Consider the following 27335-nt stretch of genomic DNA (forward strand, 5'->3'; position numbering starts at 1 on the left):
TATATATATATATGCTTATACCTCCCAATATTTACTCATATATATGTTTATATACTATAAAATCTTTTTATATGATGTTGTGACAAAATAAATAAATAAATAAAATAAGCATGAGCAGCTGCATTTCACATACTCCTCCAGGTGGCGCCCTCTAGCAAAGAAAGGGAACATCGAGCGCTTCCCCATTGAGCCACTGGAGGGCGAAGATTACTGCGGGCTTCCCAGAGGAGGCTGCGAAGGAAGTGACGTCACATCCGTGCCTCTTTAGACAACTCGCTCTCCTTAACCCCTGGGGTTCCGCAGGAGGCGGAGAGGCTGCGGGAGAGTCTGGCGGGGGGAGATCCAGACGTTCCCCGGGTGAGTTGGGGGCTCTTCCCGGGCAAAGAGAAGCGGAGGAGGGAGAGACCCGCGCCTGGCCCTCCTCTGGGTCCCATTGTGTGAGGCTACGGGCAAGTTGTGTGAATCTGCCTGCGTGTCAGAGGGAGACTCGATTCTCCAAAGGCGAACCTGAAGAATGGAAATGGGGTATCCTCAACCAGGATCATTTCCTGGCATTTTATTGGATGTGATCTAAACTTACCTGGTTTGTTCCCCAGTTTTGGGTTTTTAATAATAATTAATAATAATAATAATAATAATAATAATAATAATAATAATAATAATAATAATAATAATAATAATAATTTATTTATTTATTTATTTATTTATTTATTCGAATTTTTATACCGCCGTATCTCCCAAAGGACTCAGGGCGGTGTACAGCCAAATAAAAACATAGAAAAATACAAGTAAAAACAACAATTAAAAAACTTATTACATAGGCCGAAATTAAAACATCGCTAAAATAATATAAAACCCCATTAAAACTAAATTTAAAACTAAAACCCTAGGCTAGCCCTGCGCAAATAAATAGATGTGTCTTAAGCTCGCGGCGGAAGGTTCGGAGGTCGGGAAGTTGGCGCAGCCCTGGGGGGAGCTCGTTCCAGAGAGGGGGAGCCCCCACAGAGAAGGCCCTTCCTCTGGGTGTCGCCAGCCGGCACTGCCTGGCGGACGGCACCCTAAGGAGTCCCTCTCTGTGAGAGCGTTGTTGTTGTTGTTGTTGTTGTTGTTGTTATTATTTATTTATTTATTTATTTATTCGAATTTTTATACCGCCGTATCTCCCAAAGGACTCAGGGCGGTGTACAGCCAAATAAAAACATAGAAAAATACAAGTAAAAACAACAATTAAAAAACTTATTACATAGGCCGAAATTAAAACATCGCTAAAATAATATAAAACCCCATTAAAACTAAATTTAAAACTAAAACCCTAGGCTAGCCCTGCGCAAATAAATAGATGTGTCTTAAGCTCGCGGCGGAAGGTTCGGAGGTCGGGAAGTTGGCGCAGCCCTGGGGGGAGCTCGTTCCAGAGAGGGGGAGCCCCCACAGAGAAGGCCCTTCCTCTGGGTGTCGCCAGCCGGCACTGCCTGGCGGACGGCACCCTAAGGAGTCCCTCTCTGTGAGAGCGTTGTTGTTGTTGTTGTTGTTGTTGTTGTTATTATTTAATTTCTATACCGCCCTTCTCCCAAAGGACTCAGGGCGGTTTACAGCCAGATAAAAACCAACAATAAAAAGATACAATACAAATAAAACCAATAGTAAAAAACTTATTAAATTTGGCCCCTAGTTAAAATACATTAAAACCATAAAACCCCATTTAAAATTAAGAATAATAATAATAATTCTATGCCAGTCCTGGTTGTGTTTTTTGGCAGGTTGTGTGAATCCTTAGAGGGGACTGTAAAGATGGCAGGTTTTTAAAAGGAAGCTTTTCCTTCTGACCAAAAGAAATATGTCCAGAAATATTTCACAAGAAGAGTTCTCCACTCCTCTGAATACAACAAAATACCTTATGCCACCAGACTTGAAATCCTTGGTTTAGAAAAGTTAGAACTCCGCCGCCTTCGACATGACCTGAGTTTAACTCATAGAATCATCTGCTACAATGTCCTTCCTGTCGAAGACTACTTCAGCTTCAATCGCAACAATACACGAGCACACAGCAGATTTGAACTTAAAGTGAACTGCTCCAATCTTGATTGTAGAAAATATGACTTCAGTAACAGAGTAGTTAATGCCTGGAATGCACTACCTGACTCGGTGGTCTCTTCCCAAAATCCCCAAAGCTTTAACCAAAGACTAGAGTAGAATAGAATAGAATTTTTTATTGGCCAAGTGTGATTGGACACACAAGGAATTTGTCTTGGTGCATATGCTGTCCGTGTACATAAAAGAAAAGATACGTTCATCAAGGTACAACATTTACAACACAATTGATGGTCAATATATCAATATAAATCATAAGGATTGCCAGCAACAAAGTTACAGTCATACAGTCATAAGTGGAAAGAGATTGGTGATGGGAACTAACCAAAGACTATCTACTATTGACCTCACCCCATTCCTAAGAGGTCTGTAAGGGGCGTGCATAAGAGCACCAGCGTGCCTTTCCTGTTCCTAATGTTCCCTTTGATTGTATCCAATTCGTATAGTTATTTCATGCTTATACTTATATATACTGTTGTGTTTGATAAATAAATAAATAAATAAATAATTTTTAAAAATATGAAATTTCCCCCAGAAGAGGAAATTCTATTTGCTGAATGCCATTGCGATCATTGACCAGCTCGGAAAAACCATTCCTTCCATGGAACAGGGGTCTCCAACCTTGGCAACTATAAGACTTGTGGACAATTCTAGGAGTTGAAGTCCACAAGTTGTAAAGTTGCCAAGGTTGGAGACCCCTGTTCCATTGGGGATGACTTCTTGTTCAATGTTTAACTTCTCCACTGTTTAATTCTTGGAATTTCTTTTCTTTTCCATCTCAGGTACACCAATTGGAAGTAACTTCTACATCATTGCATGCAGGCAGAATTATTTTCTTAACTAAAGACAGGCGGCAAAAACCCCAGAATTTCAAGAAACGGACCTGTCTTTAGGAGATTGAGAAGATTCCTTGTACCCAATTGAAGTTGCCTTACGGGACAGAGACAGGATGGAGACACAACTTTTAGGAAGTGAGAGGAATGGAAAAGGCCCTTTTGCTGTTCAGCCTGGCAGCTGTGGGGAGATCTGGGCAAGAACTGGGCAGAAGATCCTGGAGGAGGAAACCCTCCATTCAGAAGTTCAGCCCTGGAACTTCAGGAGCCTCCAATACCAGGAGGCTGAGGGTCCCCGAGGACTTTGCAGCCGACTCCACAACTTTTGTCGGCGATGGCTGAGACCAGAAAAGCACACCAAAGCCCAGATGCTGGACCTGGTTGTTCTGGAGCAGCTCCTGATCCTTCTGCCCCTAGAGATGGAGAACTGGGTGCGGGAATGTGGAGCAGAGACGAGCTCCCAAGTGGTGGCCCTGGCTGAAGGTTTCCTCCTGAGTCAGGCGGAGGAGCAAAAGGAGCAGGTTGAGTTGCAGGTGAGAGAGACCTTCATTTAAGGAATAAAGAATGTGTTTGAATTCTGCAGCCCTCCCTCCAGGACTTATCTGGCATTCAAGATACAGAGACCTTTTCCTAATCCTTGTGGGATATTGTTCCATTTGTTTCTCATTCAGCCTCACTGATGGATATTGGGGGTTTTCAGGTTTGTGTTTAGAGAACAAGAATCAACCTAAATGTTCTGGAGTGTTCATTAACTCTTCTTCTTTTCTCCTATTTCAAGTCTGTTGTGAAGATCAGAGATCCTGATAGATGGAGAAATCCATCAGATCCCTTTCAGGAGGTGTTTTGGAGGAGGATCTCTCAGGAAGATCCAACCATCTCAGGAGGTAATTGAAAATTCTCCCATTCCCCAGAGAAATCCTAGGTTGTCCCATTTCCCGACTCCCCAAGAAGTCCCAGCTATCTCATTTTCCCTTTTATCTTCTCTCTTCTGTAGAATCCCTAGTCCTATTTTGTTAATTATGGATATTAAAATTCTGTCTCCCACTCAGTGAAGAATAGGATGAAGATAATGCCTGCTTGTGATGGAACTGAAACAATCGTTGGACCTACAACTGAAGTAAGAGAAGCATAATAAAAAATAAGGCTATCGCAGTGTTAGCATCTGTTAAGTAGAGAGCAATGCTTTGACATCCTTTGAGTGATTTCTTTTGACGTACATTTGTGCAAGACTGCTCAGTAATAACTGAAATAATCACATTGGGCACATAACCATTTTTAAAAGGCCTTACTTTCTAGCTTTTTAATAAAATGCTAAAAAGAATCTCATTCCTCATTTTCTTCTGCAAACACAGGATGGGGTCACTGAGAGTTGATTCTCTGGTGCAGAAAGTCTTGATGATGGATGGATGGACGGATGGATAGATCCAGAAGGAAGCTGGGGTTACTTTCACTAAATGGCACTGAAAATTTATATCTGCTTGCAGATTTAAATCAGGGGTCTCCAACCTTGGCAACTTTAAGCCTGGCGGACTTCAACTCCCAGAAAGCCCCAGCCAGCAAAGCAGGAGACCCCTGATTTAAACAATAGGACAGATCATGTAAATTCCCCTGGTTTTATTCTGTTGTGTTTTTCCTTGTTCAGGAGGGCCTTGTGACCTTTGAGGAGGTGGCTGTGTATTTTTCTGAGGAGGAGTGGTCACAGCTGGATCCTCATCAGAAAGCACTGCATTCGGAAGTCATGCTGGAAAACCATAGGAACGTGGTCTCTCTGGGTAAGAGTTTGCTTCTCCCAAGCAGAATGTTTGGGAAGACATTCTGTAATTAAATGGTATCAACTATATCTTTTTTATTGTAATATTATTAAAGCACTTTAATCCGAATAAAACCAATTTAAGTTTTGAAGAGGAAGTGAAGTTAGAGTAAGGTGATAAATTTATTTATTTATTTAATCAAATTTTTATACCGCCCTATCTCCCGAAGGACTCAGGGCGGTTTACAGCCAGATAAAATAGAACAAGAATAAATACAGGATAAAAACAATATTTAAAAAACTTACTAAATTAGGTCAAATTTACAATTATAATTAAAATAATAAAAAAAACCATTTGAATGAGAAAAAAGTATAATCAAATGAAAAAAGGAAACAGAAGAATAGAAACCGCATTAAATATTAAAATTTAGCTTCTTTCTCTACTATTACACAATAGTTTTCTCTTTCATGTAATGGATTCTTTCTAACCTTCAAACCTACAAATCACAAGTTCCTTTTTTCTATTTTTTTTAGCAAAATTCCAACAGGGATTTCCAATCACCAATCAATATACTGTGTTTCCTCTAATCAAATAAGTCATTTAGTAGAACAGAATACAACAGAACAACAGAGTTGGAAGGGACCTTGGAGGTCTTCTAGTCCAGCCCCCTGCTTAAGCAGGAAACCCTATATACCATTTCAGAAAAATGGTTGTCCAATCTTCTTAAAAACTTCCAATGTTGGAGCATTCACAACTTCTGGAGGCAAGTTGTTCCACTGGTTAATTGTTCTAACTGTCAGGAAATTTCTTCCTAGTTCTAGGTTGCTTCTCTCCTTGATTAGTTTCCATCCGTTGCTTCTTGTCCTGCTCTCAGGTGCTTTGGAGAGTAGCTTGACTCCCTTTTCTTTGTGGCAACCCCTGAGATATCTGAACACTGCTATGTCACCCCTAGTCCTTGTCATCAAACTAGACATACTTAGTTCCTGCAACCGTTCCTCATATATTTTAGCCTCCAGCCCCCTAATCATCTTTGTTGCTCTTCTCTGCACTCTTTCTAAACTCTCTTTTATCAAATCATCTTTGATAATTCTGTCATCTTCATCAACCATTCCACCACTGTATTAATAGTACAACTCTTCCAGCTTTGCAAGTATAATAGTCCCACTGCAGTTATCATATGAAGTCAGAAACAATTGTCAATGACTCTTTTCCAGCTGTCTGTTCATTAGTGCCAATGTAAAGTGTTCTGATTCCAGTTGGATATTTATTTTTAAAATTCTCTGTATTTATGTATTAAATCCAAATTTTTCTACCTTTTTTACCTGTCCACCAAAACGTGACAGTCTTGATGTTGTCCACATTTCCAGTATAAGTTTTACCTTTATACTTCTGAAAATTTGTGTCAGTTAATAAAAGTTGCTTTTTGGACAGTGATGGGATTCAAGTAATTTAACAACCGGTTCTCTGCCTTAATGATTTCTTCCAACAACCAGTTTGCCAAACAGCTCAAAAAGTTAACAACCGGTTCTCCCGAAGTGGTGCGAACTGGCTGAATCCCACTGCTGCTTTTAGATTATAGCATAATGTAAAACTCACTCCTTTCAACTACATATTTTATTATATCTGTATATTATGAAAACCTTAGCCGATTTTATCATACATTCTTTAACCTGTTTATAGCTTTAAGCAATTACATATTCATCATCTTTTCCACACAATCAAGATTCAAATTCAATCTTGTGTTGTTGAATATCATAGGTTCTTTTATCTACCTTGAATCTTTTTGATGAGAGTATGAAAACCTGTGACAACTATATTCTTCTGCCATCAATTACTCTCTTGATTTCGTTTGATATTCCTCTTGCTCAAGTTCTAATGGCTCTTGACATGTTATTCATTGTCTTTGTAAGCTATTTCTCTTTTGTAAAATGCTTATTATGTTGAGAGCTGTAATCACAGTCTGGGTTTTTATAGAATAGAATAGAATAGAATTTTTATTGGCCATCTGTTGCATATTTACGGGACCGCCTTCTGCTACCGAATACCTCTCACCGACCCGTGCGCTCTCACAGAGAGGGACTCCTCAGGGTGCCATCAGCTAGGCAGTGTCGTCTGGCGACACCCAGGGGAAGGGCCTTCTCTGCGGGAGCTCCCGCCCTCTGGAACGAGCTCCCCCCAGGACTTCGCCAACTCTCGGACCTTAGAACCTTCCGTCGTGAACTTAAAACACACTTATTCAGGTGCGCAGGACTGGATTAGATTTTTTAGTTTTTTAAATTTTAAATTTTAAATTTTGTATTGATTTTAATTGGTTTTGTTATTTTTAGTTAAATTGGCCGGTTAAATATTTCATTTTAAAATTATTTTAAATTTATTGTCTATCTATGTATTTTAATAAGGCTGTACACCGCCCTGAGTCCTTCGGGAGAAGGGCGGTCTAGAAATTTAATAAATAAATAAATAAATAAATAAATAAATTCTCAATATGGCACATCTAAAATCATCATTTTAAAAACCTACATTATCCTTAGCTTTATTATATAAGCATAATATAATATATAATCAATGTATATAAATAGCAAACTTATTTTATTTTTAAAAATATTTTTATATCTTATGCGGCCGAATTGCTAGCTGTCCGTGGCCACACATGTGGCCTGCGAGGCGCAGGTTGGACACATCTGGTATAAATGGTAAATCAGTTGTCTAAAAAGATATTGTTTGAAACAAAAACATCATTCTAGGACAACGTTAAATATTTTCTTCTAGCTTACCATATCCTTCTTTTATTCCATGTTTTAAAAGAATTGTTTTGAAATAATATAGAGTTCATGGGGAGGGGGGGCTTGATGCTCTCTGAGCTTGGTTATTTTCTTGCAGAAGCTTCATTATCCATATTACGTAACATCATCAGCACCAGTGTTACAACATTGGGCTACAAATATTCTCCTTTATCAGTTCATATTGGTCATAAATAATACTGAAGTTCTTTATTTTTAATCTCAGTTTTGAAACCAATTTTCCCATCAATTATATTTTATCTTCCATTTTTCTATTTTTTATCAACAGCGTCTTTAAATTATTAAAGCTCATTAAAATGCCAAATTCCTTAAATTTCTCCACATTGGTATTTCTATTCCCTCCAGAAGATCTCCCAAATTCAAAACTCAGCAAGAAAAAACAGAGGGCATCCTTATCTTCTCTTTTTGTATTGTACAAGGATTGTTAAAGTTTCCAGTTAGTTGTGCTTTATGCAAAGATTAGATCGATTTTACCCATTTAAGGAAATTCTCTTCAAAGTTCATGACTTCCAAAAATTTAAATCAACAATGTCCAGTTCAAATTCTCAAAGCTCTGCGTTTAAGAAGATGTGGTGCGGCTTGTTTTTTATTATGTTCAAACTTCCTGCAGTTTGATCTTTGTCATATACAAAAATCATTTTTATTTCTCCTTTTTTTTTTTGAAGGTAATAATGGACAGGAAAATGAAAATTCCACAAAACCATTCCGAGTGATCACTCATAAAGACAGACTTGAGAACCCCGCAAGTCAAATGGAAGTAGAGACGCATGAGATAAACCAGTCAAATAATTGGAATCAGGAAAGTTCATCTTCCATTGAAGTTCCAATGCAAGACTTTTTTGCTCAACAAGGAAAAATAAAGAAAAAATACATTACAAAAAACGTAAAACTATTCAAAGATAAATTTGTTGTGAATGAACACTATCCACCCCAAACCAAAGGAGAAAGGAAAATATGCAGAGACAATGAAAAAAATTCCACTCTTTCGTGTGAAAATGGGTCCCGTAAATATCAGAAAAGCATCCAGGTAGGAGAGAAGCCATATACATGTTTGGAATGTGGAAAGAGCTTCAGAAGAAGCAGTCATCTTACTTCCCATAACTGGATCCACATAGGGGAGAAGCCTTATAAATGTCTGGAGTGTGGGAAGGGCTTCTGTGAAAACATCTCTCTTACTGTTCATAAAAGGATCCACACAGGGGAAAAGCCATATAAGTGCTTGGAATGTGGAAAGAGCTTCAGAACAAGCAGTCATCTTACTTACCATAACTGGATCCACACAGGGGAGAAGCCTTATAAATGCGTGGAGTGTGGAAAAGCCTTTATTAAGAACAGCCATCTTACGTCCCATGCACGGATCCACACAGAGGAGAAGCCATATAAGTGCATGGAATGTGGAAAAAGTTTCAGAGAGAGCCGCTCCCTTACATCTCATAAAAGGATCCACACAGGAGAGAAGCCATATCAATGCATGGAATGTGGAAAGACCTTCATTCAAAGCAGTCATCTTACTTCCCATAAATGGATCCACACAGGGGAGAAGCCGTATAACTGTATGGAGTGTGGAAAGGGCTTCAGTCAAAGGAGTTCCTTTATTTCACATAACTGGATCCACACAGGGGAGAAGCCATATAAATGCCTTGAGTGTGGAAAGGGCTTTATTAAGAGCAGTCATCTTACCTCCCATAAGAGAATCCACACAGAGGAGAAGCCATATAAGTGCACGGAGTGTGGAAAGAGTTTCAGAGAGAGCCGCTCCCTTACATCTCATGAAATGATCCACACAGGAGAGAAACCATATCAATGTATGGAGTGTGGAAAGACCTTTATTCAGAGCAGTCAACTTACTTCACATAAAAGGAAACACACAGGGGAGAAACCATATCAATGCATGGAGTGTGGAAAGAGCTTTAGTCATAATAGTTCTTTTACTTCCCATAAAAGGATCCACACAGGGGAGAAGCCATACAAATGCATGGAGTGTGGAAAGGGATTCACTCAAAGGAGCTCCTTTACTTCCCATAAAAGGATCCACACAGGGGAGAAGCCGTATAAATGTGCAGAGTGTGGAAAGGACTTTACTACAAGCAGTTATCTCAACTCTCATAAAAGGATCCACACAGGAGAGGAGCTGTTCAAGTGCATGGAGTGTGGAAAGGGCTTCTGTCAAATTGCATCCCTTATGAGACATAAAAGAATCCATTCAGGGGAAAAGCCATATAAATGTCTGGAGTGGGAAAATGACCTCATTTTCCATACACAGATCCATTTTGGTGCAAATCCATTTAAATTCCAGATTTAGTTGGTGAAATCTATGCATTTCCTATTTATGTATAGGAAGTGGGGAGGGTTTGAGTCTGTGTTCACAACTGGAAACCCTAGAGATAATATTACCAATGGAAACACAAACAATGGACACAGCTGTTTCAATACTGGTGTGGATTTTTGATGTTAGTGTCAATTTGAAATTGGCCAACACTATTTTATATCAACAATGAATTTTTTTTCTTTAAGTTTATCTAGTTTCCAATTGGGGTCAATTCCAAGAAAATGTCTCAGATTCTGGACTATGCAATTTTATAATAAGCTGTCAGTATTGTGGTCTCACAAGGAAACTTTACATAAATTGTTATTTCTACTTGATCCTCATTGTGGGAAGGTTATCAGCAGGTAGACATTTTACACATATGCTCTCCCCAGCAATAAAAGCAGTAAAATCCCCGAGGTACTTCTTCAAAATGCTTTAGTCTTCCTTCCACTATGCAGGCATACAGATGGATGATCACCTGATCGATAGCAACTTCCCATAATTTGAATTTTTACCTAGTCTTTCCCCGTCCTTTCTCATTCCTTAATATGCTCGCAGTTTATCAGCGGACAGACATTTCTTTGTCCTCCCAAATGACCATGCGGAGAATCGAATCCTCACATACATGGTGATGTAGACTGTGGAAAGAGATTCAGGATGTCGAATTCTGTCACAAAAAAGGAATAAAAAAGATAAGAAGCCTCTCAAATGCTTGTGCAAAAGACCTTTCAAGCATCGGGTCCATATTATACCTTTCTATAAGTGTCACAAGGGCTAAGAAAAAGTTTAAATTAGATTTAAATAAAATTAATTAAATATCATTGGCGTGGTTACTTTCCAGTGATATATTAAATCATTTTTCCCTTCATTGTATTAAAATAAGCATCTGAAAGTGAGTAGGCATTTTTCCTATTTGGATGCAGAGTTTTGGTGCTGCGTGGGAGGAGGGTTATTCACGGGTGACTCAAAGGGAGGGAAAGCTATCATTTCTCATTACACACATAGAAATCAGATGGATAACGTGAGGGGATTTTGCTTTCCAGGATTGGATATACAACAGCACAGCAGAGCTATATGCAATGATTTGTTGTGGCACAATCCTTCAACAAAAAGTCTCCTGCTCTGGGTTATCATCTTTCCAGATCATGCAAGTTGGTATTGCCAAGGTGTTTAATACTCAGTCCCAACACTGGTCGGGATGAGGGGCTGCTTCAATGCTTTTCCGATTGTGGCCCAGCTCCAGGCAAGAATCCTCTGAGATACGCTGCTCATAGTAGCTTCTGGTTCTGGCAGTGGAGCAACATCCCTCTTGTCTACGTGAAATATTTGCCAATCTCCATACAACAGTTCCTTTTTTTATTGCCATTTTCTGATCTCCTTTTCTCATACACACTTAGCCGTCTTGGTACCTGCTTGTCTGAGATAAGGAGCAGGGTGGGTATAGCAGCCTCTGGACTTTTGACAGCTGTGATTGAAGTCACCAGGCAAGTGGAACATCCGTGTGAATATTTATGAGCAAACAGTACCAGAGCTGATCTCTCTGGTTTCTGGGGCTGGAAACATGCGCAGCGCTTTGGGGAAAAGCAGTGGCTGTGCGGAGCTCAGGGGCTCTGGGTGCAAAAGTGGTGCTGCCTGGTTGAACAGGCTCTCCCCAAGCGCAGGCACCAACACCTGCTCCACTTCCTCACAGGCAGAGCTCCAAAATTAGACAGCAATTTGACGGAATCTGGACAGGGAAAGAAACTGGCTGAAGAGAACATTGCTTTGAAATAGCTTTTTCACCACTTTTCTTCCACCATTTCAATTCTTTAGTTATCCCAAGGCAAATTCCCTGACGCAAAACACATGTTTTTTCCTCTTCTTTTTCCTTCATGGTATTTGAGCTTTAGAATAAATATAATTTTTTTATTGGCTAAGTGTGATTGGACACACAAGGAATTTGTCTTGGTGCATCTGCTCTCAGTGTACATAAAAGAAAAGATACGTTCATCAAAAATTCTAAAGTATATTCCCTTTATATCCCCTTTCAGTTTTTGTTTCTTCCTTCGTCTGGTAATTCCATCTTTTCTCCAGTCACAGATGAGACCCCATTTCCCTCCTCTTCATTTCTCCACCCAGGAGAATCCTCGTGAGGTAAATTTCCCGCCCTTGAAGGATTCTCGTTACGGGCAAGAATCCACCAGGGGGCGCGCTCAGCTTCAGGAGGGAACTGAGCATGCGCGGGATTCTTCAGCAGGCACAAGGCAAGTGTTGCCCGGGTCGTTCGTCGGAAGAGACTGGAGGCGACTCTGCTCTTTCTGCCCTCCCCGAAACCCCGCTGTGAGGCTGGGCGGGGCCTTTATGGAGGCGCAGAGGCTGCTGGGAGTCCTTTTCTGAGACGCGGATCCCGACGGGACTCCCGAGTTGTGTGAGTGTAGGCTCTGCCCATGCAAAGGAGTCCTGCGCTGGAGGGTTGCATTGGAGAGGGACTAAGTCTTCTTGCGGGCTCGGAGTCCGAGGCCCCATGTTGCCCTATCACCCAGTCCCATGCAGGAGCCCCGTGGGAGAGGGAAGCAAAGGAGAGTAATGGGGGTCGCCCGAAGTGGAGGGTCGTTTCCCCCCATTTCATGGGGGAGCCTCTGCATGGGGGGTGGGGAATGAGCCGACTATCCTGAAGTCCTCCTGCTGGCCCTGGGTGCAAGGATGATGCCCCGGGTGCGAGGACTGGAACTGGGGTGATGCTTCCCAGCCTTTCCCCACCACCGCAAAGCTGGCAGATAAAGAAGGAAAAAGTTGCAGGGATGGAGGTGCAAAAGTGGGACTGAGACGCAGCATTCGCATTGTGTGCCTCATAGTGTTTTTCATATTGGCTACTTTAAAGTCTGGGACTTGAAGTTGGAAAAAGACAGGATGATGCTATAAACATGGGCACTCTGCTTCTAAGAATTGCATGAAGCTGCAGCTGGTTTATTTATTCAGGTATTTTTTATATATATATGTACGTATGTGTATATATACATATACATATACACACATATATATACACACACACACATGTATGTATGTATGTATGTATGTATGTCTTGGCGTATTCGGGTCTTTTCCCGTGTAAGGTTGAGAGTATCTTGGCGACATTCAGGCTGGTGCTCTTCAGGCTGGTGCTTATGGCTTCATGCTTGTGCTGCTGAAGATGGCGAGTGGGACTTCATCGAAATGTCGCCAACATACTCTTAACCTTACACAGGAAAAGACCCGAGTACGCCAAGACCTACATACCTATACTTGTGAAAACCTACAAAAACATACACACACACACACACACACATATACACATACATACAATGATATATAGGATGATGGTTTGTTAATTTGGGTTTCTAGAGTTTGGGGCCAGGAGGACAATGGGTTTATGCTGGCCAAAGTCTTACTATAAGTTCAAATGCTGATTATATTTACTTGGGGATAAGTGTGATTCAGTGATTAAATCCACCACCTTGACGTTCTTCAAGTTTATTTTCTTTTTCATCTCATTTACAAAAACCAGAGTCATTTGAACAACCTTTGTAATACCAAAAAGTTACCTCTTCTGCCAAGCAGGCTGGATAGCCTTCTGTGGTCAGGCCTGCTGCTATAGGAGCTCTGGTGACACAGTGATTACAATGCAGTATTGCAGGCAAACTCTGCCCATAGCCTGGAGTTTGCTCCTGAGAGGGCTCCTTATTGCCTCAGTTTTTCATCCGTCTGAGGTCAGTAAAATGAGGATCCCAGATTGCTGGGGTAATATGTTGACATTGTAAACCAAATAGTGCTGTAAAGTGCTATGAGGTGGTACATAAGTCTAAGTGCTATTGGTATTGCTATCAAAACAATACCCAGGGGCCAGGATAGCTCAGTCAGTAAAGAAGCCTGTTATTAGAACACAGAGCCTGCAATTATTGCAGGTTCGAGCCCGGCCCAAGGTTGACTCAGCCTTCCACCCTTTATAAGGTAGGTAAAATGAGGACCCAGATTGTTGGGGGGGCAATAAGTTGACTTTGTAAAAAATATACAAATAGAATGAGACTATTGCCTTATACATTGTAAGCCGCCCTGAGTCTTCGGAGAAGGGCGGGGTATAAATGTAAACAAAACAAAAACAAAACAAAACACGATCCTATGAATTGAAAGGTGTTTGGAATTGCATTACAGGACAGAGGAAGGAATGCAGGAACAACCTTTACCATGTGAAGGAATGGGAAAAGGTCCTTCAGATGTTGAGTCTGGCAGCTGTGAGAAGATCTGGGCAAGAACTGGTCAGAAGATCCTAGAAAAAGAAACCATCATCCGTTCCGAGGTTCAGCCCTGGAAGTTCCGAAACCTCCAATACAAAGAGACTGAGAGTCCCCGAGGACTTTGCAGTCGACTCCACAACTTTTGTACACAATGGCTGAGACCAGAAAAGCACACCAAGGCGCAGATGCTGGATCTGGTTGTTCTGGAGCAGTTCCTGGCCCTTCTGCCTCCAGAGATGAAAAGCTGGGTGCTGGATTGTGGAGCAGAGACCAGTTCCCAGGCAGTGGCCCTGGCGGAAGGCTTCCTCCTAAGCCAGGCCGAGGAACAGAAGGAGCAGGTTGAATTGCAAGTAAGAGGTCTTTGTCTTGGGAGTTCAGAGGAGAATAAAGAATGTATAAAGAACGTTGTTGTGTCTGCACCCCCCGAGCCGGCCCTGCTGCCAGAAAGGGACTTGGAAAGTAGGGGGAAGGGCTGTCAGGACTTACCTCAGGAGCACTGGCTCCCCTGGCTCAGCTCCAGGAGCCAGAAGCAGGTCAGGTGGAAGAAATAATGAGGCCTCCATCCCCTGACTCTTTCCCCACCCAGGCCATGCCTGCAGACCCACCTGACAACAGTCAGGCTTGGTTGAATCCTAGGTTTCGTAGGCAGGAGAGGAGGGAACAACAGAAGCAAGGGTGGGGCAGGCCTAGGAAGTGCTGAGTCATGGAGCCACACCCCACAGGTTATAAAAAGCAGCAAGAGCTGGTGTGTCTCTTTGTAACAGGCAAATCCACTGATTGACGAGAGCTGAAATTTGTGACTCATCAGCATCGTGGAAGATAACGAGGGCTCTTGGCAGATGCTGGCTCTTTTGCCGCCAGAGCTGATAGTATTTATTTATTTATTATTTATTTAATTAAACTTTTATACCGGCCTTCTCCCGAAGGACTCAGGGCGGTGTACAGCCTACATTAAAACAATTAATATACACACTAAAATAACAATTAAAAAACTTATTCAATAAAGGCCGAAATTAAAACCGTCCAATTGACCATATAAAATACCCAATAAAATTAAAATTTTAAAATTTTAAATTTTAAAATTTAAAAGTCAGGCGAGTCCCGCTTGGATAAATAAATAAGTTTTCAGTTCCTGGCGAAAGGTCCGAAGGTCGGGCAATTGGCGTAAACCGGGGGGAAGTTCGTTCCAGAGAGTAGGTGCTCCCACAGAGAAGGCCCTTCCCCTGGGAGCCGCCAGCCGACACTGCTTGGCGGAGGGCACCCTGAGAAGACCCTCTCTGTGAGAGCGCACGGGTCGGTGGGAGGTATGTGGTAACAGCAGGCGGTCCTGTAAGTACCCGGGCCCTAAGCCATGGAGCGCTTTGAAGGTGGTAACCAAAACCTTGAAGCGCACCCGGAAGACCACAGGTAGCCAGTGCAGACTGCGCAGGAGTGGTGTTACTCGGGAGCAACGTGGTGCTCCCTCAATCACCCGCGCAGCTGCATTCTGGACTAGCTGGAGTCTCCGAGTGCACTTCAGCGGTAGCCCCATGTAGAGAGCATTGCAATAATCCAGACGAGAAGTGACGAGAGCATGAGTGACCCTGCATAAGGCATCCCGGTCAAGAAAGGGGCGCAACTGGCGGACCAGGCGAACCTGGTAAAAAGCTCTCCTGGAGACGGCCGCCAGATGATCTTCAAACGACAGCCGTCCATCCAGGAGAACGCCCAAGTTGCGCACCCTTTCCGTTGGGGCCAGTGACTCGCCCCCAACAATCAGCCGCGGTTGCAGCTGACTGTACCGGGATGCCGGCATCCACAGCCACTCCGTCTTGGATGGATTGAGTCTGAGTCTGTTTCTCCCCATCCAGACCCGTACGGCCTCCAGGCAACGGGACAGCACTTCGACAGCTTCGTTGGGGTGGCCCGGGGTGGAAAAGTACAGCTGAGTATCATCAGCGTACAGTTGATAACTCACCCCAAAGCCACTGATGACCTCGCCCAACGGCTTCATGTAGATGTTGAACAGGAGAGGCGAGAGAATCGACCCCTGAGGCACCCCACAAGTGAGGCGCCTCGCGGCCGATCTCTGCCCCCCTGTCAACACCGTCTGCGACCGGTCGGAGAGGTAGGAGGAGAACCACCGATAAACGGTGCCTCCCACTCCCAACCCCTCCAACCGGCGCAGCAGGATACCATGGTCGATGGTATCAAAAGCCGATGAGAGATCTAACAGGACCAGGGCAGAGGAGCAACCCCTATCCCTGGCCCTCCAGAGGTCATCCACCAACGCGACCAAAGCTGTCTCCATGCTATACCCGGACCGGAAGCCGGACTGGAACGGGTCTAAATAGACAGCTTCCTCCAGGTACTGGGGGAACTTCCACACACTCTCTACAACCTTCGCCACAAAGCGAAGGTTGGAGACTGGATGGTAGTTACCCAAAATAGCTGCGTCCAGGGAAGGCTTCTTGAGGAGGGGTCTCACCACCGCCTCTTTCAAGGCGGCGGGAAAGATCCCCTCCATCAGAGAAGCATTTATAATTCCCCGGAGCCAGCCTCGTGTCACCTCCTGAGTGGCCAGCACCAGCCAGGAGGGGCACGGGTCCAGTAAACATGTAGTGGCATGCAGCCTCCCCAGCAACCTGTCCACGTCTTCGAGAGCCACAGAATCAAACTCATCCCAAACAACATCAACAAGACGCGCCTCAGTCATCTCATCCGGATCATCGCAATCTTGGTCCAAGCTATCCCGGAGCTGAGCGATTTTATCTAATAGATAACCGCTAAACTCCTCGGCGCGTCCCTGTAAGGGGTCATCCCATCCCCCCTGGTGTAGGAGGGAACGGGTCACCCGAAACAGGGCGGCCGGGCGGTTATCTGCTGACGCAATGAGGGAGGAAGCGTAGGAACGCTTCGCCACCCTCGGTGCCACTAGGTAGGTCTTTGAAAAAGACCTAACTAGTGTCCGATCAGCTTCGGAACGGCTGGACCTCCAGGCACTCTCTAGGCATCTTCTCCGGCGTTTCATCTCTCTCAGCTCCTCAGAGAACCAAGGAGCTAATTGAGATCTGCGCCGGGTATGAGGCCGCAAAGGCACGACACGGTCCAAAGCCCCAGTCGCGGCCTGTTCCCAGGCCGCCACTAGTTCTTCGGTCGTGCCGTGGGCAAGATCCTCAGGGAACGGCCCAAGCTCCGTCTGGAACCTCTCGGGGTCCATCAGGCGCCTGGGACGGAACCAACGCATTGGTTCCGTCTCCCTGCGGTGGTGGGTAGCAGTCTGAAAGTCTAGGCGGAGGAGAAAATGATCTGACCATGACACCGGTATCGTCACTAAATCTCTTACTACAGATCATTAAACCACTGTCCAGAGATATAAATCAGGTCCAGTGCGGATCCCCCCGTGTGAGTAGGGCCATCAGTTACTTGAATCAGGTCCAAGGCCGTCATGGAAGCCTGGAACTCCTGAACCACTGTTGACGACAAGCCGGCCGATGGCAAGTTGAAATCACCCATGACCAAAAGTCTGGGGATCTCAACAGCCACCCTGGCAAGCACCTCCAGCAGCTCAGGCAGGGCTGTAGTCACGTAGCAAGGAGCCAGGTACGCGATCAACAGACCCATCTGATTCTTATGGCCCCACTTCACAAGAAGGGATTCACAGCCGGCTATCTGAGGAACAGTGGTCTCTCTCGGCTCCAGACCCTCTTTCATTACAACCTCCACCCCTACCCTGGGCCCTCGGTTGATGGAATGCTCGGAAACCTGGAGGGCACAGTTCAACTAGGGGCACCCCCCTCTTCTGCGCCCAGCCAGGTCTCCGTAATGCCCATAAAGTTCGTGGACTCCCCTTGGATAAGGTCACAAATCAGGGGGGCCTTATTAACCACGGACCGGGCATTACACAACATCAATCGGAGGCCCGGGCTCTGAGGATCCTGACCTTCCGGGGAATGGGAAAAGACTGGGGGGCCGGAGCACGTGATCGCTTTTAAACAGCGAACACGTGCTCCCAAAAAACGATACGGCCCCTTCCACCATATCTGCCCCTCCCACTTACCGTACAGATGGAACCAACTTCCACATCTGGAATGTACCCCTCACCCCCCTCCCTCGGATCAGGTGAAAAAGCGCCATGAACAAATCCTGGGACTGGACCTACCCTCCCCGATGGGTTCTTCCCCCCACCCGTCACTTCCCTCCCCCCCTTTAAAAAACCCTTATTAAAAAACCTATGTACAAAACCCCATAAATTCTTCTTCCTCGCATGCCACCTCTCCGGGTCCCAAGACCCCTCGTTAAGGCCGGCCCTTGATAATCCAGAGGGCCATTCCTGCGAGGCGGGGGAACCTCGCAGTTGAAGAAGTTCAGCAGACGTATATTTCATGCATAAAGATATAAATAACAGCGGGGAAAAAGGAATTCCCAGGTCGCTAGATGGTATCGCGAACGGCGGGCAGAACCAGGACAGTCACAAACCATGGCCAAAAGGCTGGTAGGGCAACAGTCAGATGGAATAGAAGATGGAAGTTGGGCTGATGGATTCTGCCCATAATGCCGCCCGTCAGCTAAAGTCAAAGTTCCGCCTGCCAGAGCTGTCCGTGTCTAACAGCAGCGGTGACAATGCCGCTAGAGAAAATGCGGCAAACCGTCCAGCCGCCCGCCAGTGATGACAAATGCGGTCATAGCGGGGCCATAGTGCGACCCAACGATCCAGATGTTACCGATGGTACAATGATGATGACAAAACGGCAAACGGTCAAGCAGTAAAACCGCAGTCCGGCCCAGCCTTTCCAGTGGGCGCCACTCCTTACCACTCCGCGCCCCTCCAGAATGGCCCCCGCCATCTGCCGTCCAAAGGGTCGTTGGTGTCAGTGCTGCTAAACAGAGCCACTAAAAAGGTCAGCGGCCCACTCCCAGCCGCTGATGTCATGATGGCCGGCTGCAGCAAACCACGATCCGGCCCGGCCATTTCTAGCGTGCACCAATCCGTGCCCCTCCAAAATGGCCGTCGCCGTTCGTCGCCATTCGTCGCCAATGGTAACGGCCGCTGGTGGTATCAAGGCCGCTGGTGGTATCATTGCCGCTGGACGCTTCCGCCGGTGACCAACACGTCGGGTAACCGGCCGCTGATGACCTATGCGGCCGCCTGGTAGCGAACCGCAATCCGGCCCGGCCCTTCTCAGCGGGCGCCGCTCCACGCCGCGCCCAGCCAAAATGGCCACCGCCATCCGCCCGACATTCCAGCCCCGTTCCCAGCAGCCAAGGGTCTGACAGGACCCAAAGTTCTCCCTCCGGCTGTCAGGAGGATGATCTACGGGGCAGTGGGTCCGGGCAGCTCGGCATCCACCTCCGCGACATCACGGCCGGGAAAAAACCCGACCTGCTGTCAGCATGACTCTTAGAACGCCGCCATCCTGCGCATGCGTAGAAGAAGAAAAGCGTAGAAGAAGAAAAAAAAGAGAAATAGTGCCGGCTAATTAAGCCATCATTCAGACGGAGGCGGAGGAGGACAGAACAAATGTGTTTTCAATCTTCACCCCTCCATTCAGGACTTCTCCTGTCTCCACGGAGATGTTTCCCTAATTCTAGTAGGACATTGTTCCATTAACCATTCTCGAAGAGTAATTGGAGACAGTTTTTCTTTGTTATATTCCAGGATCTCTGATGGATATTGGGGGCATCGAAGTTGTGTTTAGAGAACATGAACCAACTTCATGTTGTATGATATATGTTAACTTTTCTTTCTCCTGCTTCCTATTTCAAGTCCTTCACTGTGGAGATCACAGATCCCAAGGCACAGAGGAATCCGTCAAAACTCCTTCAGGAGCTGTTTTTGAGGGGGAACTCTCAGGAAGAACCAAGTCAGGATACCTCAAGAGGTAATCTATTTCCAAGAGAGATCCCAGCTATCTTACTTTCACTGTCTTTTCTTGTGTTTAATGCCACCTGCTACTGTTTTCCTTCTAAAATAACCCCAAGCAGAAAAAATGCCCTAGCATGATTTTTAGCATGATCCTAATCTAAACCCTACTCCAAAACAAAAAGCCCCAGTTAAGACAGTTATCAGCCCAGTGGGGGGAAGGGTTTGTCCAGCAAAGGAGGTGGTGAGCACCCAGGGGCCGACGGTGTCTGGCAGAAGCTGCAGCCGTCATAGTGCAGGTGAGTCTGAGCACTGCAGCCACCAGGTTGGCCTTTCAAGCAGAGAAGTTGGGGGGAGGCAGATGATCTGGACGTGCCATGCAGCTGCCTTCTCCATCAGATAACCATCTGTCTGAGATGGTGTAGGGTTTCCTGCCTGGGCAGGGGGTTGGACTAGAAGGCCTCCAAGGTCCCTTCCAACTCTGTTGTTATATCAAGGCCATGGGCAAGCAGAGAGACAGGATGGAGTGACTGGTCGGCCGTGGTAGGTTCGTCCTAGCAGCTGTAGCAATGACAGCAGGCGAAGGCAGAGAAATTGGGGGGATGCAGGTGATCCAGATATGCCACTTTAATGGTAAATTTAAAGGGAATAATATTTTGATCCCCAGACAAGATGACTGCAAAAAGAAAGAACTATTCCGTCAATTTCAGGAAAGGAATTGTGGAGGAATCTTGGGGCAAGAATCTTACGGCTTTCTGCAAAGAGAAGAAGTTGGGTCTCCGAATGGTTCGAAAATGGCGAGCAAAGTATGATAACCTCCATGAACAGGTGGATGAAGGAATTGCTAAGAAGCTCAAGTGTGTATCAGGTCAGCAACCATTATTTCCTGAACTAGAAGACATCATCTGTGAATGTATTGCTGACATGAGAGCAATGGCTTTGGTTGTGCGCAGCTGTCGAGCCCAGCTCCGGCTCGACAAATGACACTATAGGGATCCGGATCATGGGAGCTGCCCCTAATCAAAGATCCAAAGGGATGACATATCGATGACTTGTTTGACGGGTGCAGAGATCTGTGTTTGGGATGCATGGGAAGGGAATCAGCACACTGGTGGCCGGGATAGAGGGAGATGAGGGCTGGGCGTTATGAAGAGCTGCTTTAGTTCTGGGATTTAGCAGATGATGTGGCAGTTGAGGCTGTCAGTCGAGGAGGGAGAGAGCGGCCGGGCGTCCAATCAATGAAGCAGTTCAGCCATGGGGTGGGGCATGAGCAGTGCAGGATGTTTAAAAAGGGGCTGTGAGGCAGAAGCTCTCAGCGCTGACTTTGTAAAGGGAGACCTCGACTAATAACTGAGACCCGGTTTGTAACGGACCCAATAAACGAAGTCACTATTGGAAAGAAAACCAAGTTGGTTTGTTTCTTCTCACAGCATCTGACACAACTAGCTAGCCGAGAGGAGGGCTGGTATTCAAGCATTTCCCTTGCAATGGTACCACGATTCAAAATATCCCCACAAGAATTCAGAGCATCATAACACTGGCTGGATAACTTCCTTCAGCGATATAATGTCTCTTGTGTGCGTGCTGAGAGGTGGGATACGTAGCCGGGCTGATCATCCTGATACCAAAAGAAGCACTAATGCATTTTTTGGTGTCCCAAAAAATAAGACCAAGGTTTATGTTTGGGGAAACACAGTATTTTATTAATTACCCATTTAAAAATTCTGTCTCTCTCACAGGGAAGAATGGAAGAAAGTTGACTCCTACTTATGATGGAGCTGAAACGGTAGTTGAATCTGAAAGTAAAGTAAGAAAAAGATAATAAAAAATAAGTATCACAGTATTAGCATCTGGTAAAAAAATCATCCTATTAATAATTTTTGACATGGAATTGTGCAACCCTGCTGAATAATCAGTAAAAGAATCACATTGCCACTTTAAAGGAGCTTTGTTTATAACCAGTGATAGGAAAAGCAATCACAGAAAATTAAAGATAAACCAGACTGTAAAAATACATAGAGGGCCATATCAAGCCACTTTTGGCCTGCAAAATAATTTCTAGTTCACTGATTTCTGCCTGGCTTGTGGGGCCAAACGATCCAGTTCTGGATAGGAGAAAAATGCTCTTCCCAGGCAGTTTTTTCTTCTTCAACCAATGGGTTGGGCTACAAGTAGAAGCTTCCTTGTAATCTGAGGAGAAGCAGAAACAGGATTATCTGTCTCTGGATATTGTGACAGTCCACTTAAATTCCTGGCTGCCTCTCAGCATTTTTATGAAGGTGTTTACCATGGATAGGTATCAAGGTTCCGACTAACAAATCAAGCAAATCAAAATTCTGAGGCTAGAATCTTCTTCAAAGAACTTCTTTATTGGATACATCATGTTGGCATGATTAAATGCAAAACCAACTCTAAATATATTTTTTTTCTGAAAACCTAGGGATGTATTGGAGTTAGTTATAGCAATCGCATTTGGCTTATATACTACTTTATAGTGATTTATATCACAAACTTAACAGGTTTATAGTGTCAGCATATTGCTCCCAACAATCTGGATCCTCATTTTACTGACTTTGGAAGAATGGAAGGCTGAGTCAACCTTAAACTGATTAGGATTGAACTCCTGCCCATCAGCAGAGTCACTCTGCAATAATGCATTCTAAGCACTGTGCTATCACAGCTCAGTGGTGGCATTCCCAGGATCCATCCGCCAAGTTGATTTTCTTCAAATGTTGAAAGTGTTGATTATGCATTAATGCATGGAGATTATGTACAGAGACAGGCAGACATGGAAACTTGGGTTCTTTTCACTAAATAGCACTGAAAGTGTGTATCTTGGCTTGGGATGACTTAATAGGGTAGACTTTGTAAATTGTCCTCACTTTTTCTATTCTGTTTTTTTTTGCCCTTTTGTGTTCTTTGAGGAGGTGGGTCTTGTGTTCTTTGAGGAGGTGGCTGTGTCTTTTTCTAAAGAGGAGTGGTCTCAGCTGGATACTCAGCAAAAAGTGCTGCATTGGGAAGTCATGCTGGAAAATCATAGGAACGTGGCCTCTTTGGGTAAGGGTTTGCTTCTCCCTGGGCAGAATGTTTGGGAAGACATTTTGTAATTAAATATATCAGCCCTTTCTGTTTTTATTATTTTATTAAATACATTTTATCACATTAAAAACAATACAAGTTTTGAAGTGGAAATAAAGAAGATTCAGTTAGGTGATAAATGAATAAGAAAAAAGTATAATAAAAAATACTAATATTAAGGGAGTGGCAAAAGACACCTACCTGGCTTCTCAGCCGGAAAGCTCTAGCGGTAGGTGACGGGGTGATCTCCCATGACTTCTCCCAGCTCTTGCCCGTCTAGGAATTTGAAATGCAAATGTGAGTAGATAAATAGGTACCACTTTGGTGGGATGGTAACAGCAGTCTGTGTGCTTCAGCTTATAGTCATGTTGGCTACATGACCATGGAAATTTCTTCCGACAGTCCTACTCCCTTTGCTAAGATGTGGAGATGAGCAGTGTTCCCTAGTATATGACACTACTGGACAGGGGAAATATTTACCTTTATAATAAAATTTTAAAAGATGAGGAAAAAAGACTAATAAAGAAGTTTAATTTAACTTCTCTTTCTAAGATTACCTCAGTCTCATTATTCTTTTTACTTAAATACATAAATCAAAGATCATTTTTTTCTTTTTTCAGCAAAAAAACCATCAATGATTTCAATTACTAATCAATATAGATACTATTCTTTCTCTAATCAAAGAAGTCAGTCATCTTTGAGAATTCTCTGCCCTTCACCAACCATTCCACTATTATTGTAGAACCCTTCCAACTTTGGGGTTATAATAATATCACTGTGATTATCATACTCAGAAACAATCTTGACTCTTTTCCAGTAATCTGTTCGTTTGTCCCAACGTAAAAAAGAAAAAATGACAAAGCTATAAAGAGTTATATTTTACCCTCTCTAAAGGTCTCTAAAGTTAGACCATAGTTTTCTCCTTGACATAATTTTTCCTTTCTAAACTTCAAAATACTTAGTTTACAATTTTTTCTTTTTTTAAAAAAAACTCCATCTCGGGTTTTTGATCACTAATAAATATAGATACTATCCTTTCTCTAATCAAAGAAGTCAATTCAGTCATCAACTAAACATTCCACCAACCATTCCACCATCCTAGTTATCGTAGAGCCCTTCCAGCTTTGTGTGTATCATGGTCTCATTGTGGCTATCATACTTAGAAACAATCTTTACCAGTTCCTTTGTTTTTTCTGATTTCAGTTGGATAGTTCTCTGTATCACTGTATGTCTTTGAATCCAAAACAAAATGAGCTTTCAGGTTGGTGCACATTTCCAGTATACATTTGAGTTACCTTTATGCATTTTTGAACATTTTTCTGGTATTCTGTACCAATGGTATAATGGGACGCGGTGGCTTAGTGGGTAAGACGCTGAGCTTGTCGATTGAAAGGTCAGCAGTTCACGGTTAGAATCCCTAGTGCCGCGTAATGGGGTGAGCTCCCATGACTTGTCCCAGTTTCTGCCAACCTAGCAGTTTGAAAGCACATAAAAAAAAATGAAAGTAGAAAAATAGGGACCACCTTTGGTGGGAAGGTAACAGCGTTCCGTGCACCTTTGGCGTTGAGTCATGCCGGCCACATGACCACGGAGATCTTCTGACAGCGCTGGCTCTTCGGCTTTGAAACGGAGATGAGCACCACCCCCTAGAGTCGGAAACGACTAGCACGTATGTGCGAGGGGAACCTTTACTTTTACCTTTTTACCAATGGTATATGACTAAAGTTCCCTTTTAGATTATAACATCATGTAAACATTAGTCCATTCAGTCACATATTTCCCCACTCTTACATCTATATATAATATGACAAAACATTTTTGCCTTTTTTATCATACATTTTAGTCTATTTATAATTTTTAGCTATTATATATTCATTTTTTCCACATCATTAAGATTCAAATACCGTTTTATGTTCAGTAGCTTGGGTCCTTTTTCCCCATCTTGAATCTTTCCGATAACAATGTGAAAACAATTATCCTTCTACCATCAGCTGCTTTTGATTTCATTTTGTATTCCCCTTGGTGAAGTTCTGATCGCTTTGAACATGTTACCCATTGTCTTTGCCTTCTGCTTCTCTTCTATAAGATGCTTCTTGTACTGAGAGCCATTGAGTTATATCTGAGCACAAACTAGGTTTCTTTCTGTTTTTACAACATTATTGTGGGACACATATATTCGCCTTCACTTGTCTTGTATCTGTTTCATATCTCAATCTGGCATTTCTAACATTGTTTTTAAATTTTAGTTTAATCCTAAATTTATTGTGCCACAAATACCCATAACATCCAAACGTCTATGCCCTTTTAGTTCTAAAATTCTTTAATTTTTCATCCAAACCATAGAGCAGACTAGAAAATCCAATTTTAAATCAGGCAGACCAAATCCTTTCCTTCCTTTGAATCTTGGAGAATTTTATATTTATCCTATGGTTTTTCCCTTGCCATACAAAACTAGATTTGTCTTCCAAAATTTTAATCCAGAAAGTCCTTCTTTGCATCCAAGTAGATTGAAGCAGCTTGTTTTTTATTATATTCAAAGTTCCTGCAGTCTGCTGTTTTTCCCTAAAGTTATTTTCATTTTTTGTTTCCCGTGAAGGTAATAATGGGGAGAAAAGTGAAGATTCCGAGGAGCTGTTCCAAACGATGAGTCGTAAATACAGTACAAAGAACCCTGCAATTCAAATGGAAGTCGAAAGCCATGGGAGCAACCAGTCAAAGAATTGGAATCGGGAAAGTTCATCTTCCATTCAGGCACCAATGAAAGACTCTGTGGCCGGACAACAAAAAATAAATAACAAATATATTGCAAAATGTGTAAAACCATTCAAAGACAAATTAGATGTAAATGAACACTATCAAACCCAAATCAAAGAAGAAAATTATATATGTACAAAGAATGGAGAAAATTTCAAAAGGACGTTGCCACTTCCTCATAGAGATGCATCCCTTAAAAGGATCCACACAGGAGAAAGCCCATGGATGGATTGTGAAAAGACCTTTGCTCAGAGCAGCCAACTTATTTCCCATCAAAGGATCCGCGGAGGAAAGAAGACACATAAATGCATAGAATGTAGGAAAACCTTTACTAAGGATAGTCAACTTACAAGTCATAAGAGGATCCACACAGGGGAGAAGCCCTATAAGTGCCTGGAGTGTGGAAAGAGTTTTAGGATGAACAGTCAATTTATTTGCCACAGTAGGATTCATACAGGGGAGAAGCCATACAAGTGCAGGGAGTGTGGTAAAGCTTTTATTAGAAACAGTTATCTTAGCTCCCACAAAAGGATCCACACAGGGGAGAAGCCCTATAGCTGCATGGAATGTGGAAAGAGCTTCACTAAAGGGTGGTCTCTTACCATTCATAAAATGATCCACACAGGGGAGAAGAGTTATAAATGCACTGAGTGTGGAAAGAGCTTTAGTAAGAACAGTGAACTTGTTTACCATAGCGGGATTCATACAGGGGAGAAGCCGTATAAGTGCACCGAGTGTGGAAAGAGCTTTACTAAGAATAGTCGACTTATTGATCATAGTAGGATTCATACAGGGGAGAAGCCATATAGATGCATGGAGTGTGGTAAGGGTTTTATTACAAATAGTTATCTTAACTCCCACAAAATTATCCACACAGGGGAAAAGCGTTATAAATGCACCGAATGTGGAAAGAGCTTTAGTAAGAATAGTGAACTTACTTACCATAGTAGGGTTCATACAGGGGAGAGGCCATATAAGTGCATGATGTGTGGTAAAGCTTTTATTAGAAATAGTTATCTTAACTACCACAAAAGGATCCACACAGGCGAGAAGCCATATACGTGCACAGTGTGTGGAAAGAGCTTTATTAAGAACAGTCACCTTACTTGCCATAGTAAGGTTCATACAGGGGAGAAGCCATATAAATGCATGGAGTGTGGTAAGGATTTTATAACAAACAGTTGTCTTAACTCCCACAAAAGGATCCACATGTGAAAAGCATTATAAGCACATCGATTTAGGAAAATGATTTACTAAGAAAAGGATCCACATGCGAGAAGCCATATAAAGGCATGGAATGTGGAAAGACCTTTTCTTGGAGCAATCATCTTAATTCGTATAACAAGATCCACATGCAAAAAGCCTTATAAATGTTTGAAATTTGGAAAAAAATCAAATCCTCACATACACGGCAAAAAGATTCAGGATGTCGAATTCTCTCACAAAAATGGAATTAAAAACATAAGCCTCTCAAATGCTTGTGCAAAAGACCTTTCAAACATCTGGGCCATACTATACCTTTCTATTGTGTCACAAGGGCTAAGAAAAAGTTTAAAAGTTCAATTTAAATAAAATTAATTAAATATCATTAGTTTGGTTACTTTCCAGTGAGTCCTTTTTCCCTTCACTG

The 27335-nt window shown here is 43.3% G+C and overlaps 1 protein-coding gene across 1 annotated transcript; it reads left to right on the plus strand.

The window, feature by feature from the left end:
* The first annotated feature begins 289 nt into the window (after positions 1-289).
* On the plus strand, positions 290-27293 carry LOC131192847 (zinc finger protein 420-like). The gene is made up of 8 exons (XM_058172398.1): positions 290-357; positions 2871-3454; positions 3700-3805; positions 3971-4038; positions 4564-4693; positions 8139-9638; positions 24873-24877; positions 26042-27293. The coding sequence occupies exons 2-8, from the start codon at positions 3038-3040 to the stop codon at positions 26918-26920; spliced, it is 3105 nt and encodes a 1034-aa protein (XP_058028381.1). The 5' UTR covers positions 290-357; positions 2871-3037; the 3' UTR covers positions 26921-27293.
* Positions 27294-27335: the final 42 nt, after the last annotated feature.

Source organism: Ahaetulla prasina, chromosome 2 (assembly GCF_028640845.1).
Source record: "Ahaetulla prasina isolate Xishuangbanna chromosome 2, ASM2864084v1, whole genome shotgun sequence".
NCBI classification, from domain to species: domain Eukaryota; kingdom Metazoa; phylum Chordata; class Lepidosauria; order Squamata; family Colubridae; genus Ahaetulla; species Ahaetulla prasina.

Excerpts from the sequence above, each read along its gene's own strand:
- LOC131192847 (XM_058172398.1), top strand. The coding sequence starts at position 3,038 with ATGGAGACACAACTTTTAGGAAGTGAGAGGAATGGAAAAGGCCCTTTT. Across the intron at positions 3,806-3,970 it reads AGATCCAACCATCTCAGGAG|TGAAGAATAGGATGAAGATA; the intron begins GTAATTGAAAAT and ends TCTCCCACTCAG. Across the intron at positions 4,694-8,138 it reads TAGGAACGTGGTCTCTCTGG|GTAATAATGGACAGGAAAAT; the intron begins GTAAGAGTTTGC and ends TTTTTTTTGAAG.